At 42.9% G+C, this 16,361-nt stretch overlaps 1 protein-coding gene across 3 annotated transcripts in view; it reads right to left on the bottom strand.

The window, feature by feature from the left end:
* GK (glycerol kinase) overlaps positions 1 to 13,735 on the bottom strand; it is a 46,240-nt gene extending 32,505 nt beyond the window's left edge. Inside the window, exons 1-7 of one of the 3 annotated variants that reach the window (XM_073357779.2) lie at positions 13,511 to 13,734; positions 4,504 to 4,577; positions 3,618 to 3,724; positions 3,023 to 3,100; positions 1,956 to 2,035; positions 1,012 to 1,149; positions 330 to 439 (exon numbers count right to left, since the gene is read on the bottom strand). In XM_073357779.2, coding sequence (XP_073213880.1) covers positions 330 to 439; positions 1,012 to 1,149; positions 1,956 to 2,035; positions 3,023 to 3,100; positions 3,618 to 3,724; positions 4,504 to 4,577; positions 13,511 to 13,588 — 665 coding nt within the window. In that variant the 5' untranslated portion in view covers positions 13,589 to 13,734. Of the gene's footprint in view, positions 1 to 329; positions 440 to 1,011; positions 1,150 to 1,955; positions 2,036 to 3,022; positions 3,101 to 3,617; positions 3,725 to 4,503; positions 4,578 to 13,510 lie in introns of all 3 variants that reach the window. The other 2 variants (XM_073357782.2, XM_073357793.2) reach the window with 2 other exon arrangements.
* Between the last annotated feature and the right edge of the window lie 2,626 nt (positions 13,736 to 16,361).

Here is a 16,361-nt window from a genome sequence, read left to right as displayed (position 1 = left end):
TGTGAAACGTGCTGAAGGAGTAGTTGGGTAACTCAGAAATTAAAGGGAAACTATTAATATTTAAATCACTTCTGTGTACCAGGTTTTCAATCTAGAAAGATCTGGCCTTTTCATTAATCCAAACAGTAGTTATGTAGCTATTTAGAGAGAATAAACCCTAATTGTTATATCCATAATAAATGCAACTAATCGCTCTTCTTGGTCACAAATGTGACCAGACAAGCATTGATGGAAGATTCTTATTTTGAAAAGCACAATTAGTGTCTGTCTTTACACATCATTGACTAATACAGCTATTTCAACAGATTTAAATGAAAAATTAGACTTACTGGCAGAGTTCAGAATCCCACTCCAAGGAATGAATGTTGAACAACATTGTTCTACTGGCATTGGTGATATCTGTACAATGAACACCTCCATTCTTCCCACCTGTCAAACTCTGGAAAAAGCAACCAAGAAGATTAGTAAAAAATAATAATAAAAAAAAATTAGTCAACAGTTCAAACAAAATAATCCAGTTACTAGCCCACCAGTAACTGGTGAAAGTTTGAAAAGCCACAGTTTAATAGTCGGTTTTATAGTTAGTAAGAATGAAATCAATAAAGTATTTTGAGAAATAGAAATAGTATTTTTGCACCCCTGAGATAAGTCGGAACTTTGATATCTTTGCACTACGTGAATGAAGAGCAAGACCAGGATATCCATAATGGACAGAATATATAATGCATGTACACAAAACGGGGATTATGAAAGGTTACCAGTCTAAATTTTATGTAAGTTTTAATTTTTCCTCCACCCATATATTCTAAGGCAGCAGATTTTTTTTTTTTTTTTTTTTAAAACACATTTCTTTTTTAAACGTTGCTTGTAGCCACACAAGTTCCACAACAGATATAGTTCTGGTTATGTGACCTCCAGAGAATTCCTTTATTAACAGTTGGTATAGAGGTGTACAATGAAAATCTGTTGTACAAAAAACTTTTTTTTAAAAAAGAACCCCCATACACATACCCATATAAGCCATGAATCAATAGTACCAAACATAGCTCGCCCATCACGAACAGCTTGCCTGATCTCTTCCACGTTGTCTAGGAGCCATCGAAGTTTCACTGCACTGAAATACGTGCTAAGCGGAAGGCCAGTCCTAGTCTGCAAGAGTGAGGGTCATTTAGGACATGCCATGAGCTAATCCCCTCCAGTGACTACTGTACTTGTCTATGAAGTTAGGGAAAGAGAAAGGAAACTCAAGATTCTTTATTTAAACCTTATTTTTCTTCTTTTTTAAAAAAGACCAAGCATTCCCAATACCGTAAAACCCTCACACATCAAAGCCAAAGACCAACATGCCTATGAACAACGATCACAACAACTGATCAGTTTACGGTTCAAAGACCTTTTACGTGGCAACAAGATAAAGGCATATGCAGACATCGTATGCGATAGCTGCTTGGGGTAAGACAGCAAACACTGATGTTGCAATGAGCAACCTGACACTGAAAGGATGAACTTTCAGTTACATTTGTAGCTTTATAGACAAGCAAGCTGATACGCTGGTTCACTGACCCACTCCTACCAGGTGTGGCTATAGAACAAAGAAGCTGGACATCATTTGGCCAGCATACAGCCACCAGGTTAAAAGCTGAATGTGAAAGGAAGATGGACTCTAGTGAAACTGCTTCTCAACTCTCAAATTAGCCATATTAAATTAATGCTATAAATTAAAAGTTACTCTAATAATTATTTAATATGACAAACGTAGGATGGGAAAGTGGGTTGAAGACCATATTAACTCCTATTCTAGTGGAAGCCCTAACTCTGAGTTTAGTGGGTTTAAGACAGGCATCTGGTACATAATGCCCAAGACTTCAAATAGAAAATCATTAACACACACGGAGACTATTTGGAAATCTTAATTTAAAGCATTACTAACTGGATATTCTAGAAAAATCCCTTACCTTAAAAAAGGATTTATTTTCCCCTGGAATTATTTTAAGAAGTCTCTCAACTGTTGGCTGGGTTCTCAGGTCAAGCCACACTACAAACCAAAATAGATCACACAGACAAAACATTTACAATAATTCAACCACCATTTGCTATTTGTCATAGCCAAAGAACAGCAGAACTGTATAGCTTCTACTAAAAATTGCTGAAGTCCTTAATGTCAGGAAACTCACACTAAAATATTTTTAGTAAAGAAAAAATTGATAGGAAAGAAATATTCTTATGTATATTTCTGTATCATTGTAAAAAGGTAAAAGGGACAGGTAACCTCATTCTATTTGCAAGGCTAAGTGGTCTGTAACATCACAATATGACTTTCTACAAAGAGAGGCTACAAAGGATATACTTTGTGTTTCTCAGTCTATTAATGAACAATTCAGAGGTCAAACAAGTGAGTGAGTAACCATACTTAATAGTTTGCCAGAAGACCAAGGCCACTCAACTAGAAAGCTTAAAGTACATACAGTAATAGGTTTATTTACTATTTCTCGGTGAATACTCAACTACAGTAGTAAACAGTGTTAAAGAATTACTGATGCTCAGTTTTACCTAAGATAAAGTCTTAAACGTCACACACTTGAACATTAAACACAAAAAGCTACTTGGAAGGAAGAACTTAAATCTCCTCTCTCAAAGCAATGCCAAGTTCAGGTTTCTGAAAGTTCTTAGGACCCTTCAATTCTACAGCAAAAGACAAGGCAGAACTTCAGACCTCTGACAAGCACAAGCTGTCAACATTCTATTTTGCTGAAGCCTGATTAAAAGATTTATTAAGCTAAACTGTGATGTGATAGAATATTTAACTAGGATATTTTTCTGTGTAACTGCAGCATCAGTGGTTGCAAACACGCAATTTTTGGGAAAGGCCACCAAAAGTTGTCATTATTATTTGCAGGTTCTAACAAGATTCATATAGGATTTCTAAGAATCTGCAAGTAAAACTGCAGCAAGGCTGTACTGAAAGGAAGAGTATATAAACTTTAAGAAGCCATATACACCATGCAGGCACTGTGATACGTACCAATAGCATCATATAGAGGTTCTCCAGTTGTCTTGTCCCAAACCACAGTTGTCTCTCTCTGATTGCTGACTCCAATAGCTGGAAAACAAACAAAGGAAGGGGGGAAAAGTACACATTAGAGATTTTTAGAGGGCAGGCAAGGAAGAAAAGGAAGTGAAAGGAAAATAAAAACCTTTTGGCTTATGCCTTTTACATTCTTGGAATACCACTTTTCTCTCATTTCAAAAAACTGAACTCTGCTCTACATCTCTTATTCTTCTGTTTAACTTTCACAAACAGACATGAACAAAGAAACTGAAGTTTTGTAACAGCAGGCACTGCAGTGTAATGTGATCAGTATTTCATCCATTAGCTGCATAACCTCTTTGCAATCCCCGGGGAGAGAATTTTATTTGGTCTATTTGGCAAAACAATGCACGGCTAGTAAGTGTCAGCAATACCTTATTTCCCCAACATGCAGAGCTTTTTTTGACATGGGGCTAAATCCTACTTCCTTTCTAATCACTGGCTTCATTACTGGATGATCTGACCTTCCCCAGTCCCCAAAGCATGTTCTCAAAAGCAACTAGTTACACATAAGAAACTGCAACAATACCTTTTATGTTGGTGATGTCTACGTTTAGCTGGTTCAATTTCTCACATGTTTTCTCCACACATTCATAAACAGATTGCAAGATTTCCTTTGGATCTTGCTCCACCCATCTTTAACAAATATTAGACAGCAATCAAAAAAGAACCAAAACATGAGGCAGATGTTACATTTATGGAGAGTTGTATATGAATTCTAAGAGCAGGCCATAAAGTCACATGTTCACAATATTAAAGAGTATCAAAAAGTTAACTCAGCTAGTTTTTCCCTCTAGTCAACTTGCTTTGATTCCATGTCAGAATGACCAACCTAATTCTGTATCATATAGAAAGTGTTTGTTTAATCAAGCAAAAGAATAGTTTGAATAGTCAGTCTACATTTTTAGAGAAAAAGTCAATGTGGTATTTCAAAATCTTCTATAGATACATGTATACTGCCTCAGTACAGAGGGAGAAGAGTCTAGGGATAACACTTAGTGAACAGTGTACAGCAAATTTAGAGCTACAGAATAAGTTGTGCAGACTCCATAGGTGAAGCTGGAGAATGTAAAGATAAGCAAGTCAGTCAAGAGAATAGTTTCACCATTTTAAGAAAGCCTGGACAGTGGAAGAAAGAATGGGTGAGTGACTATTGCGAGGGTTGAACTTTCATAAACATTTTTAGGAATTAATAAGATTTCCATTAGGCCATACAAAGGAGGGAGTTTTTTGTCTTGTTTTTAAAAAAAGGATCTATTTAATTATTCTTTCCGACCACTCTAAAACATTAGCAACTGATTCCATATTCTTAACAGGCTTCAAGTGTAATTATGCATACATAGATCCTATTAAATAGGCTTTTGCCAGATTGAAAGGTAGACAGAAATGGAACAGAAGATATACAGAGATCATACCCTTCTTTAGGGAATTTCTGTTTTATTTCTACTTGATGGTGACTCAGGAGCTCTGCTGTTTTCGCATTAAAAACCTGCAAATAACAAGGATACAGATTAAATAAATTTATGCCTACAGGATTAAATAAACCATATATGAGGAGACAATAACAAAGTGAAGGTATGTTACATTTCCATTGAGCATAGGGTTGCCAACTTTCTAATCACACCAAACCGAACACCCTTGCCCTGCCCCTTCTTCAAGGCCTTGCCCCCTGCTCACTCCATCCCCCCCTCCCTCCGTTGCTCACTCTCCCCCCTCTCACTGGGCTGGGGCAGGGGCTTGGTGTGTGGGAGGAGGTGAGGGCTCTGGTTGGAGGTGCGGACTCTGGGGTTGGGCCAGAAATGAGGGATTCAGGGTGTGGGAGAGGGCTCTGCTCTAGGGCCGAGGGGTTTGGAGTGCAGGAGGGGGCTCAGGGCTGAGGCAGGGGGTTGAGGTGCAGGCTCCAGCCGGGAGTGTGGGCTTTGGGATGGGGCTGGGGAACAGGGACTTGGGGTGCAGGAAGGGGCGCAGGCTCCTGGAGGGACTTCGGGTGCAGGAGGAGGTTCCAACCTGGGGCAATGGGGTGGGGTGCAGTAAGGGCTATGGCTGGGGGTGTGGGCTCTGGGGTGGGGAGGAGTGGTTTGGGGTGCAGAAGGGGGCGCAGGGAAGGGGGTTGCAGTGTGGGAGGAGGTGCAGGCTCCAGATGGGCAGTGCTTACCGCAGGCAGATCCTGGAAGCAGCCAGCATGTCCAACTCCTAGACAAAGGAGCTAGACAGCTCTACACGCTGCCCGCACGTGCCACCCCTGCAGCTCCATTGGCTCTGTTTCTCAGGCAATGAGAGCTGGGGAGCCAGTGGTCGTAGCGGGGGCAGTGGGCGGAGCCCCCATGGCTGCCCTTGCATCTAGGGGCCGGACATGCTGGGTGCTTCCAGGAGCCGTGAAGAGCTAGGGCTGGCAGGGAGCCTGGCTTTGCCCCACTGCATCGCCGACTGGACTTTTAATGGTGCTGACCCGAGCACCATTTTTGACCAGCTGTTCTGGTTGAAATCTGGACAACTGGCAACCCTAGTTGAGCAACCTAGGCCTGTGTGTAAAATTACACCAAGTGACGTTAGACGTTATAGCTACTTTCTTTATCCCCACCCATGCTTCCAAATCAAGTAGCTAGTCATGAAAGTGGTAAAGTGATTTCATTTCTGTACTGTCCAAAGTGATAAAATTGAGCTCAGAGACTCACTTCTGCTATGATGCCAGAGAACACTGCCAGTTGTTAACTTGCCCCTTGCCTAGTAGTTATGTGGCATGCACAGCTAGATTACACAAAATATACTATGGTTATCTCTTCCTTCCTCTTCCCTCTATCTACCCATCTTCTGTTTCATCTACCTGTTCAGTCTTAGCATTAAGCTACACTAAACTCTTCAGGACAGGAAGGGACTGTCTATACTACATATTTGTACAGTGCCTGGCATCAGGACTTCTAGGTGCTATGACAATATAAATAATTTCTTCCTCAGTGCACCAATCCAGCTTCCATTAATGATTACAAGGGCTTGTGTGTGCACATCAAGAGGAAAGAGATACAAAGAATTTAAAAAAAAAAAAAAAAAGTCAAAAGCCGAGTAACAAAACCATTTGCTAAGCATTTATTTCACTAAGATCAGACTACACCTTTTGGCACATTAGCAACATTCATACACACTCCCAAATGGAGGACAGCGTATTCCTGTCTTTCTTTCAGCTAAGAAGGATGCTGGCACAAATGGGTGAAGTCACTCAGACAGCTTAATGGCAGCACGTTAAGCCAGGCAAAGCTTTCACTCCCAAGCCAATGAGGGCTGAAGTAGTTGGAATGCAGCACGCTCATCCCCATTTTGCCAGCCTTGGTGTTGGTTCTCACATAACTATTTACCACCACTAGGATGCTGTCATCAACTGGGACAAATTCTCAATAGAAATCCTCCACCACTGCAATCAAATATCATCCCTACAGAGAACACCTGCCAGAATATTGACAGAGCACAACTGGGTAAGTGTTCCCTCTGGTCTCCTTAGATGCATTCAGTCTACTTCTAGCACAATCTCAACCAAAGCAGCAGACGCTGTCTCTACCAGAGACAGAGAGATCAAAAACCTGAAAACAAATGAAAACAATCCATTCCTATATAGCAATCCTAACCTCCTAACACATGGAGCAAAACCAAAACATGCTTTAGACACCAGACCAATACTTAACAAAACAGAAAAAACAAGCCAGACTGACAAAATCTGTTCTGATATCAGTGATGCAGGTAAGCCAAAAATAAAACCAGGTTTTTGAGACAGTTCCTGTCCCTTCCCCCAATCAGTTTTCCTCCCCCACTGATTCAGATGATCTCAGGCAAGAGCAATCAAAAGTTCATTTTGGCCTGAATGTGCACTTAGCAGCCAGATAAAACTTCTTACTACTCGACGTCTGCAGTCATTTTGCAATACACAGACTTATGTGCTCATTCAATTCCCAGCACACACACACACACTGAATTCCATTACAAAGTTTAGTCACCAAAGGTATAAATAAGAATGGAGAAGCAGCATAAACTAATGTGCCAAGAGTAAGTCAAAATCTTTCTATACAGAAGTGGAAGGTAACAGTGTGAGAGAACAAACTGGTCAGTTGTTTTAGTGCTGTATTTGTCATTTTGCTTACAGAGACTATGGACTTAGTACCTGTGACACTGTTTTGCTTCTCTTGATGCAATACATGGCATTAAATTATGGCAGGGACTAACATGATATAAGGAAATAGCTTTGGAGCCATTTGCAATGTAATAGGTTACTGTACAGCATGACATTAACATACACCTCTTGCAATGGTATATCGAAAAACAAAACAAAAACAAAGTCAAACATTGACACAATATATCCTGGGGCAAGACAGTTGCCAGCAAAACTTGAGCACTCCTCGGGGCTGCTTTGAGTTATAGCAGTCAGCCCAACGCTGCCAGTGACCATTGTGGCATGCATTACAGCTCTGCCTTCCTGACAGATGCCCTGCACTGGGATTCATGAGAGACCAGCTATTATAACAGCCCAACAGAATGTCTGTGGTGAGGAAATTCTCCCCAACCCCTTGAGGGATTACTTACAGCCTCTACATGTAATTTCAGCTGGACAACAGGATAGAATAGTGTTGCCCAAAAAAAGAGACCAGATTTGGCTCAAGCTAACTGCTTCAGCCAGGAATAACTGACATGCAAACTAAGATTCAGTCACTTTGAACCTTTGGGTGACTAGGTCATAGATAAGATCAAACGGGCATTTAAAATGCTAGGTTTTGAGATAAAGTTGAGCCCCAGAGTCTGGAAAGTCAGGGGTTAGATTGTACAGGGGACAGTAACCACCATATGCAGAAAAGACTGCTGAATGCCCATCCTGCTATGGAACACCTGATAAAACACTAAATTATTGAAATGCCAATGTAACATCTGCCTGGTGAGTTCTGTAACATCTTTCAAACCAGGATTACAGACTATAACTGAGGAAGGAATTGGAGACAAGAGGAGGGATGTGACACAGGCTGAGCATTGGAAGGATGAGAGGGTGAATATTCCTTGCAGTGAATAAAGTTTACCAGTTTCTTGAATCTACCTATCACAGGGCGAGGGAAATCCTTCCCTGAGGAAGTTCCAGTGCAAAAAAATGCTAGTTTGATGATCCCTTGGTGACCTCTAAGATACTTTATATATCTCCATGCTCTCTTGTATAGCATTGTCTATATGTAGTTTCTACTTTACTAACACTGAGATTTAATCACAAAAGTCTGGTTAAAGGTGTTGCAAAGCTCTCGTCATGTACAGGTAGTCTTACAACAAATTATTGAAAAATTAAACCAGCATTCTCCCTTAAACAATTTTATTGCATACATCTTTAATTGTATAGCTGTACAGTCAATGCTGCAACAAATTTAATGAAGTCATATTTACAAAAAAAAATCTCTAAGGTGTGTCAAGCAATATGTTAGATATGCCATTTCTTTTGTTTTAATGTGATTCTCCCTGTTATTCTGAAAAAGTTTTGTTTTTAAGTTAAACCAGTTTTGTTGGTTTAAGTTGTGCCTTTTGCCGTTTGGCAAAGAAAACAAAACCCTCATAAAAACTTAATCATCAGCCTCTAAAAAGAGGTAGAAAAGGGTGTTTGAAGTCAAACAGCTAGGATTTTTGGTAAAAAGGGGAGGGACTAAAGTCCTCCCCCATAAACTATTGCTTCCAGGGCTGCCACTTGACAGACACAAAGAAAGTACCTACTGACAAAGAATGAAATAAGTTTAAGGGACAAAAGGTGACAGTCTGCAGTTGTGCTAAATTTTACTTTATTTTTCCTTTTCATAGAATCATAGAATATCAGGGTTGGAAGGGACCTCAGAAGGTCTTCTAGTCCAACCACTTGCTCAAAGCAGGACCAATCCCCAACTAAATCATCCCAGCCAGGACTTCGTTAAGCTTGACCTTAAAAACCTCTAAAAAAAGAGATTCCACCACCTCCCTAGGTAACTCAGTCCAGTGCTTCCCTACCCTCCTAGTGAAAAAGTTTTTCCTAATATCCAACCTAAACCTCCCCCACTGCAACTTGAGACCATTACTCCTCGTTCTGTCATCTGCTACCATTGAGAACAGTCTAGATCCATCCTCTTTGGAACCCCCTTTCAGGTAGTTGAAAGCAGCTATCAAATCCCCCTCATTCTTCTCTTCCGCAGACTAAACAATCCCAGTTCCCTCAGCCTCTCCTCATAAGTCATGCGTTCCAGTCCCCTAATCATTTTTGTTGCCCTCCGCTGGACTCTTTCCAATTTTTCCACATCCTTCTTGCAGCGTGGGGCACAAAACTGGACACAGGACTCCAGGTAAGGCCTCACCAGTGCCAAATAGAGGGGAATGATCACGTCTCCCGATCTGCTGGCAATGCCCCTACTTATACAGCCCAAAATGCCACTGGCCTTCTTGGCAACAAGGGCACGCTGTTGACTCATATCCAGCTTCTCGTCCACTGTAACCCCTAGGTCCTTTTCCGCAGAACTGCTGCCGAGCCATTCAGTCCCTAGTCTGTAGCGGTGCATGGGATTCTTCCGTCCTAAGTGCAGGACTCCGCACTTGTCCTTGTTGAACCTCATCAGACTTCTTTTGGCCCAATCCTCTAATTGGTCTAGGGCCCTCTGTATCCTATCCCTACCCTCCAGCGTATCTACCTCTCCTCCCAGTTTAGTGTCATCTGCAAACTTGCTGAGGGTGCAATCCGCACCATCCTCCAGATCATTAATGAAGATATTGAACAAAACCGGCCCGAGGAATGACCCTAGTGGCACTCCACTTGATACCGGCTGCCAACTAGACATGGAGCCATTGATCATTACCCGTTGAGCCCGACAATCTAGCCAACTTTCTATCCACCTTATAGTCCATTCATCCAGCCCAAACTACTTTAACTTGCTGGAAAGAATACTGTGGGAGACCGTGTCAAAAGCTTTGCTAAAGTAATTGTCAGGACGTATCACAAGGTACCATCTTAATCCATCTAGGAGCATTTGTTTTGTCTACCTGATTTTTCCACCCATGCTTTGAATATCTTTTAGTGGTATCCAGAAGGTTTAAATGCAATGTAGGATTCACACACATTCTTCTCACTCACCCAAGGAAGAGAATGGCACAGCATTTTAACTCCATGACCATATCTTTACTCCTGACAATAGCAAATATCACTTGGAAGTTGCCTAAAATCACGTGGCCAGAGTAATAGTCACACCGCTGCTACAAGTGCTTCTGTATTAATAATAGGCATAAGCAAGGTAAGTAACTGTTGCCTCCTACTGAGATGGATGATGCAGACATAAAAAGAAAGAAAAACAGTTGGAAATGATAGGGAAAGACATACATGAAGATGAAAACAAGCATAGAAGCCAAGACATTAAGGTGGACAGGTAAGAAGAGGCTAGATCTAGTGAAAAAACAGACTAACAGAACACTAGATTTGTAACAGTAGACTGGTACATGAAACATTTCCCTTGTAAAATGGTATGTTCCCTCAGCAAGTCTCCCCCCCCCCCATTTAGTGTTATTTTATGCATATACATTTTTTCTGAGCGAATGGTGCAGTAGAGCATAGGTCCCTCTATACTATTTTCACAATGTTGGTGTTTATGAGTTAACTCTCTGCTCACTGAGGTAAAAGGAGATCTCTTGACATTCAAGTTCATGGCACTTTTTATTTTTGTAATATTTCAATCACACCGCTATTTTAAGAAAACAGCTACATTTTGCAATTTTTTAAATTAAAAAAGAATTAGGAGTGGTTGCAGGTTCTACACCTGCACCTATATATTCCTGGAAATTTACAATCACACTTCTGTTTTTTAAAAATATTTTCCTCTTCTTTGTGTGTTTATAATACAACCAGAAGAGGAAACTAATCTCACAAGAGTGAATGATAGTCTGACTATATACAAAATGCTGTCAAAAGGAGACATTTAAAAACAAAACAGACTTTCTCCAATCCTTATAAAGTAACCTGACATGTTACATGTAACTAAAGTTGATTTAAAAAAAAAAAAGGGAATTTTGAAGTTGGGTAAGTCTCTTAAGTCTACTCAAAAGGAGCTTTTGCCAAATAAACTTACTGGTACAAATAAAGCAGATTAACACTTGAAATTAGGTTAAGTTTTTCCATATTTTCATTTTCCTAGTTGGCACTTGCAAGGTAGCTGCATCTATTGCCACCACAAGGGACAATCCTCAGCTGCAAGTCTAGAATTCCTTTCCACGCCCAGATTTTATTTTGTCATTTGACAATTCTATAAGGAAAAGGGCAAGGGGAAATAAATTTTCACATCGGTCAAGATGACACTCAATTCCAGACTAGTCTCCCTCTTCAGCAACTCATCTGCATGGAATAGATTCAATTTAGGAATTTTTTTTTGGCAACCTGCAAGAACAAGAATATTCCACCCCCCCCCCAGCTTGTATACTCTGTGCATTTGGCAGCACCTTGTATATAGTAAGTTTCAGTCTCTCTGTATGATTAGTTCCCACATTTTTTTTAGCCTACTATGATCTCTAATAGTCCAACACTCTTCCACTCTGTTGATCAGAAACAAAACATTTATAGGCAATTTACATAATTTAAAACTCATTCCTACTCACAAAAATATGCTGAGTCCACAATTTTTGCATAAGATCACCAGTGAGATTCAAGGGAAGCTCTGCATGCAGTGTGATGGTGGGAAGGTTGAATGAAGGTTTATATTATAACAGCACCCAAATGGCTGGGGCCTCCATTTTGCAATTAAACGAGGTTATTATTAAATAATCCATTAATTTATTTTTACAATTCCCTTCTCTACAATTTAGTTTCACTTTCTGCTCTGGGAAACAAGCTGATAATTAATTCTGGGAAATAAGCTGACAACCAATTCGGAAATCACCCTCACAAATAACTCACAATTTGGCTTTTTAAATAAAATAAAAGAACCATTACTGGCCTTAAGCTTTGTGCACTAGCTTTCAGAGCAAATATATTTTAGTTAAGCTATGGTGCATACCAGGGCCTTTAATTATCTTTATCATTTGAGGACCTATCGAAGACCTGTAGACTAAAGACTTACACATATGCTTAAACTTTATGCACTGTGAAAAGTCCATTTAAGTCACTAGAACTTCTCAGTGTGTAAAGCTAAGTGTGTGCTAAGTCTTCGCAGAATTAGGGCCTACCCATGGCATTAGCAGGAGTCATTATTCATACAGGCAGAAACAGGCTTCAGAGTGGCAGTGCAGTTGAGTCACTGTGCTATTTTACACTACACATCATCAGTAACTTTAAGGCAAGCCATGGGACCGGATTCTGTGCGGACACCTGGTTTACACATTTCACATCCACACATATTGGCTAGGTTCACAGTGGATGTAAGCCACTTCCAAATCAGAAAAGTAACATTTCGTAGGTGTCAGCAACAACACAAGGTGCAATGTAGCCGCAGAGAATCAGAGCCATGGGGAGAATCCTGCAGCCTCTGAACTCAGTGGCGAAACACCTAGTGGATTCAACGGTGCGCTGCACACTAAGCCCAGGTCCATGGGACCCAGAGCTGATGTGGTCTCACACGGCTAAAAACTGCCGTGTAGCCTTCAGGCTCAGGCTGGAGTCCAGACACTGAGACACCTCAAAAAGGGAGGGTCTCAGAGTACAGGCTCCAGTCCAAGCCTGAATGTCTACACTGCAATGTTTAGCCCCGAAGCCTACGAGTTTAAGTCAATTGACCCAAGCGCTATGGTAGTGTACCAGTGTTTCCAAACCCACGCTTGATCACCCATACAACATTGTGAACCTAGGTTTACAACTGCTAGACCCAGTTCTCACAGTGCTGCTAACTCGGCCATAGGGCACTACGTAGACCTTTCAGAGTAGCAGCCGTGTAAGTCTGTATCCGCGAAAAAGAAAAGGAGGATTTGTGGCACCTTAGTCCTCCTTTTCTTTTTACCTAGACCTTGTAACACCGGCCTGCAAAGTGACAGGGCTTGGACCCAATTCACAAGGGGACTCAGGCTCTGACCCACCCCTAAGCAGGCACCTGGGACTGCAGGTCCGAGTCAGAGTGATTTACGTGCAGATGGCAGGGAGGGCTTGCTGGTCTCTCCAAGGGAGGTCAAACCGGAGTCTGAGCCAGGGCTCCGTGTGGACATACCCAACGAGGCCCGGCTACCACGCCGCCTACCAGAGGTGCTGCTGGCCAGCTCCCCATGCCCACAGGCGGGGCGGCGGGTCTCCGAGCAGAGACCGGTGGGTCTCCCCGGGGGCGGCCCCCGCCACGGGACCAGAGGCGCACTGGACGCCGCCGCAGCAGCAGCCGCCGCCGCGGGCAGAGCCAGGGGGCACCGGCCGGCCGCGGGCGGCCTCCCGTGCCAGGGCACCGCGCCGCCCCAGCCGCAGGCGGAGCCCGCGTGGGGCGGGTCACTCACCAGGAAGCGCGTGGAGCTGGTGCCCTGGTCGATCGAACCCACCAGCGGCCCCAGCACCACTCGGTGCGACGCAGCCATGGGAGCCGCTCGCGAGCCGCGCGTCTCCTAGGCGACCCTGGCCGCGGGCTGGAGGGCAGAACGTTCCCCGGCGTCTCCAGCGCCCTCTCTGCCTGCGTACGTAACCGGCGCGTGGCTCCACTCTGGGCTCCGGGGGCGGGGAGAGGGAAGGGGGCGCCGGCCGACACGCTGCGCCGGCCCGGCCAATCAGCGCGCGGGGCGCGGAGCGGGGGCGAGGCGCGGGCAACGGGGCAACGTTCGAGGCTGAGCCTGCGGCTGCGGCTGCGGCTGGAGGCGGTCACGTGTCGCAGGCGGGGCGCTGGCTCTGCGAGCGGGTTGGGAGTCAAATCGTGAACCCCGAGGGACGGGAGAGGGCGAAGGCAGGGGGTGTGCTGTATTTCTCTCACTCCCTCAGCCGCTGCCCGTTTCTCTCTCTGGCAAAGCAGCCCTCCGCCCTTTTTCTTCAACGAGCTGGGCTAACCTGGGGAGGTCTCACTCCAAGAAGACTTTCAAACAAACATGCTCCCAGAGAAAGTTTTTCTCCCTTGCTGGTTGTGCTGAAGGAAGCTGATGCCATCCTTGCTCCCTCTTAATTTACTTTTCATGTGGATTCAGGTAGAAATGAAAGGTACAAATGAACTTCCCTTGTCTCCGGCACTGCCTTTGCTTGATTTACAATGGAAACGTTCTAGAATAAACTTACCAGCTACCTTCACAATGTGTTAAGACCATATTACCAGCATACCTACAAAACTCTTCGTACACAACCCATTCACGTGTCACACAATGATTTCCATGACGGGTGTCTCACCGGTTTTTATATGATATGATACCTTAGATGATGCTGTTTGGCTAAATATTGTGACAACAGTTTGTTGGATGTGCCATTTGCCAGTTGGCATAAAGGGGCTCTTAGGGTCACAGGGATCAAGAACGTTTACTCCTGATGCTTTTAGAATTTGATATTTCAGATGAATAATTTGTATGGAGCTTTGAAATTCTCTAGCGCAGCTGTATTTGGCAGAGGGGATATGTAATGTTATGTTCTCAGCATACACACAGAGAAGTTAAAAGAAAAGGAGGACTTGTGGCACCTTAGAGACTAACCAATTTATTTGAGCATGAGCTTTCGTGAGCTACAGCTCACTTCATCGGATGCAACAGAGAAGTTAGAGTATTTTATGTTTTTCTGGAAGGTTGCCACATAACATTACTTTCTTAGAATCCAGAACTCTAGCACACAAGAACCAAAACCAGAGAGAGAGAGAGACAAAGCAGGCAGAAAGGCACAACTCAATCCAGGTTGATCTAGGCTGGCTTCTTTCAGGCTGATTCAGATCACATGCTTCCTTAGCCTGCAAACAGGACCAGGAAATCCCTTAAAAATTAAAGTGAGAGCTTTTAGTTTTAACAAAATTTTCAATACACCACAGCTAAAATCTGAGGAGGCGGAGAAAGTCTAGCCAAACATGGTGGTGCCCTGACAGTACCCGGAACAAAGTTATTTAAATAACCCCGCACATTTGTATTGTAATATAACACATCATACTTTTTGGAAGAAGTCCCCTCTTCAGCAGTCAGGTTGGCTCTCCACCTGTGATTCAGGGATCTCCTCGGTCTTTGGTACTGTCTCTGCTTTACTTTTTAGAGGATTGAAGAGATCCTGGGTGTCTGGGTCAATCTCCTGCTATGTATCCTGGTTCATGTCCATGGGGGCATCCTCAGTGAAGTCCACAACATGCCAGTGTTTGATGGTGGCCTTCCTTTCAAAAATATAGCACAACTCCTCATAGTAGATACTGGCCATACAAGCTCTGCCAGAGGTCCTGTTATTGTCCCTGATATTTTTGTACCCTAGCAGAGCTCCTTTTCTTTGTTGCAGCAGTGGACCGAGTTCCAGGAGCAGATGGCTGAGGCAGAGCAGTTTAATTATAATGGGGATGTGTCCACACCTACCTTATTGTGGGAAAATATATCCCAAATGTGGTAACTTGCTTCCAAAGTGGATTAATTAGAGGAGGGTGAGACATCAATTAATTTGAAAAAAAGAAACCAAAAACAGTTTTGTATGTGGAAGCAAAACAGTTTCTCTCTCCAGAAATCAAGTTGATCTGAAACTGTCAAATCTAGTCAAACCCCGACTGACAGTCAAGATACTGGTCTTGTCCACAGTGATTGAGAAAGCAGATAGTGGGAAGGGTTTTGTGGGGGGAGATTAAAGGCTTGTCTACCCGGCTCTGCAGTTTGGACTACAGGGCGGTGAATTGCAGTGCACACCAGAGTTCTGCACTGTAACTGCCCTGTGCGCATGGTGTTAACATGAACTAAAACTAAAGGTACCTAGCTTGTGTTAACAAACTCCTGTTTGAAGAGGACTGTGTTAATACGAACTAAGTATCTTTTAGTTTGGGCCAGCAGCACCTACATGGAGGAAATACACCGCAACACTTTGGTACACTCTGCAGTTCACACCCCCGTAATCTGCACTGCGGCATGGTGTAAACATAGGTTCTGTTCCCTGCATCAGAGCTAGATCTCTGTTTTAGCCATGTTGAGTTTGAGCTAATAGCTAGACATCCATGAGGAGAGTCAGGAAGAGAGGCCATGTTTTTGGTTTGGACAAAAGGAGACAACATCTTCCCATAACAGAAGAGACAGGAAAGTTTGTTTTTGTGTGGGATGGAAGTAAATTTGAGTCTAAAATGAAGAATGTCTCTTTTAGTGATCCTTACAAAGGAGAGTTGAGATGCAGGGCAGCATGGCAATAAGAATGTTAAAGTGAGAATAAGTAACA

Source organism: Lepidochelys kempii, chromosome 1, assembly GCF_965140285.1.
Source record: "Lepidochelys kempii isolate rLepKem1 chromosome 1, rLepKem1.hap1, whole genome shotgun sequence".
In the NCBI taxonomy this organism is placed as follows: domain Eukaryota; kingdom Metazoa; phylum Chordata; order Testudines; family Cheloniidae; genus Lepidochelys; species Lepidochelys kempii.
Note: the sequence above shows the minus strand (reverse complement) of the source record. Positions and strands in the feature narration are given on the sequence as shown.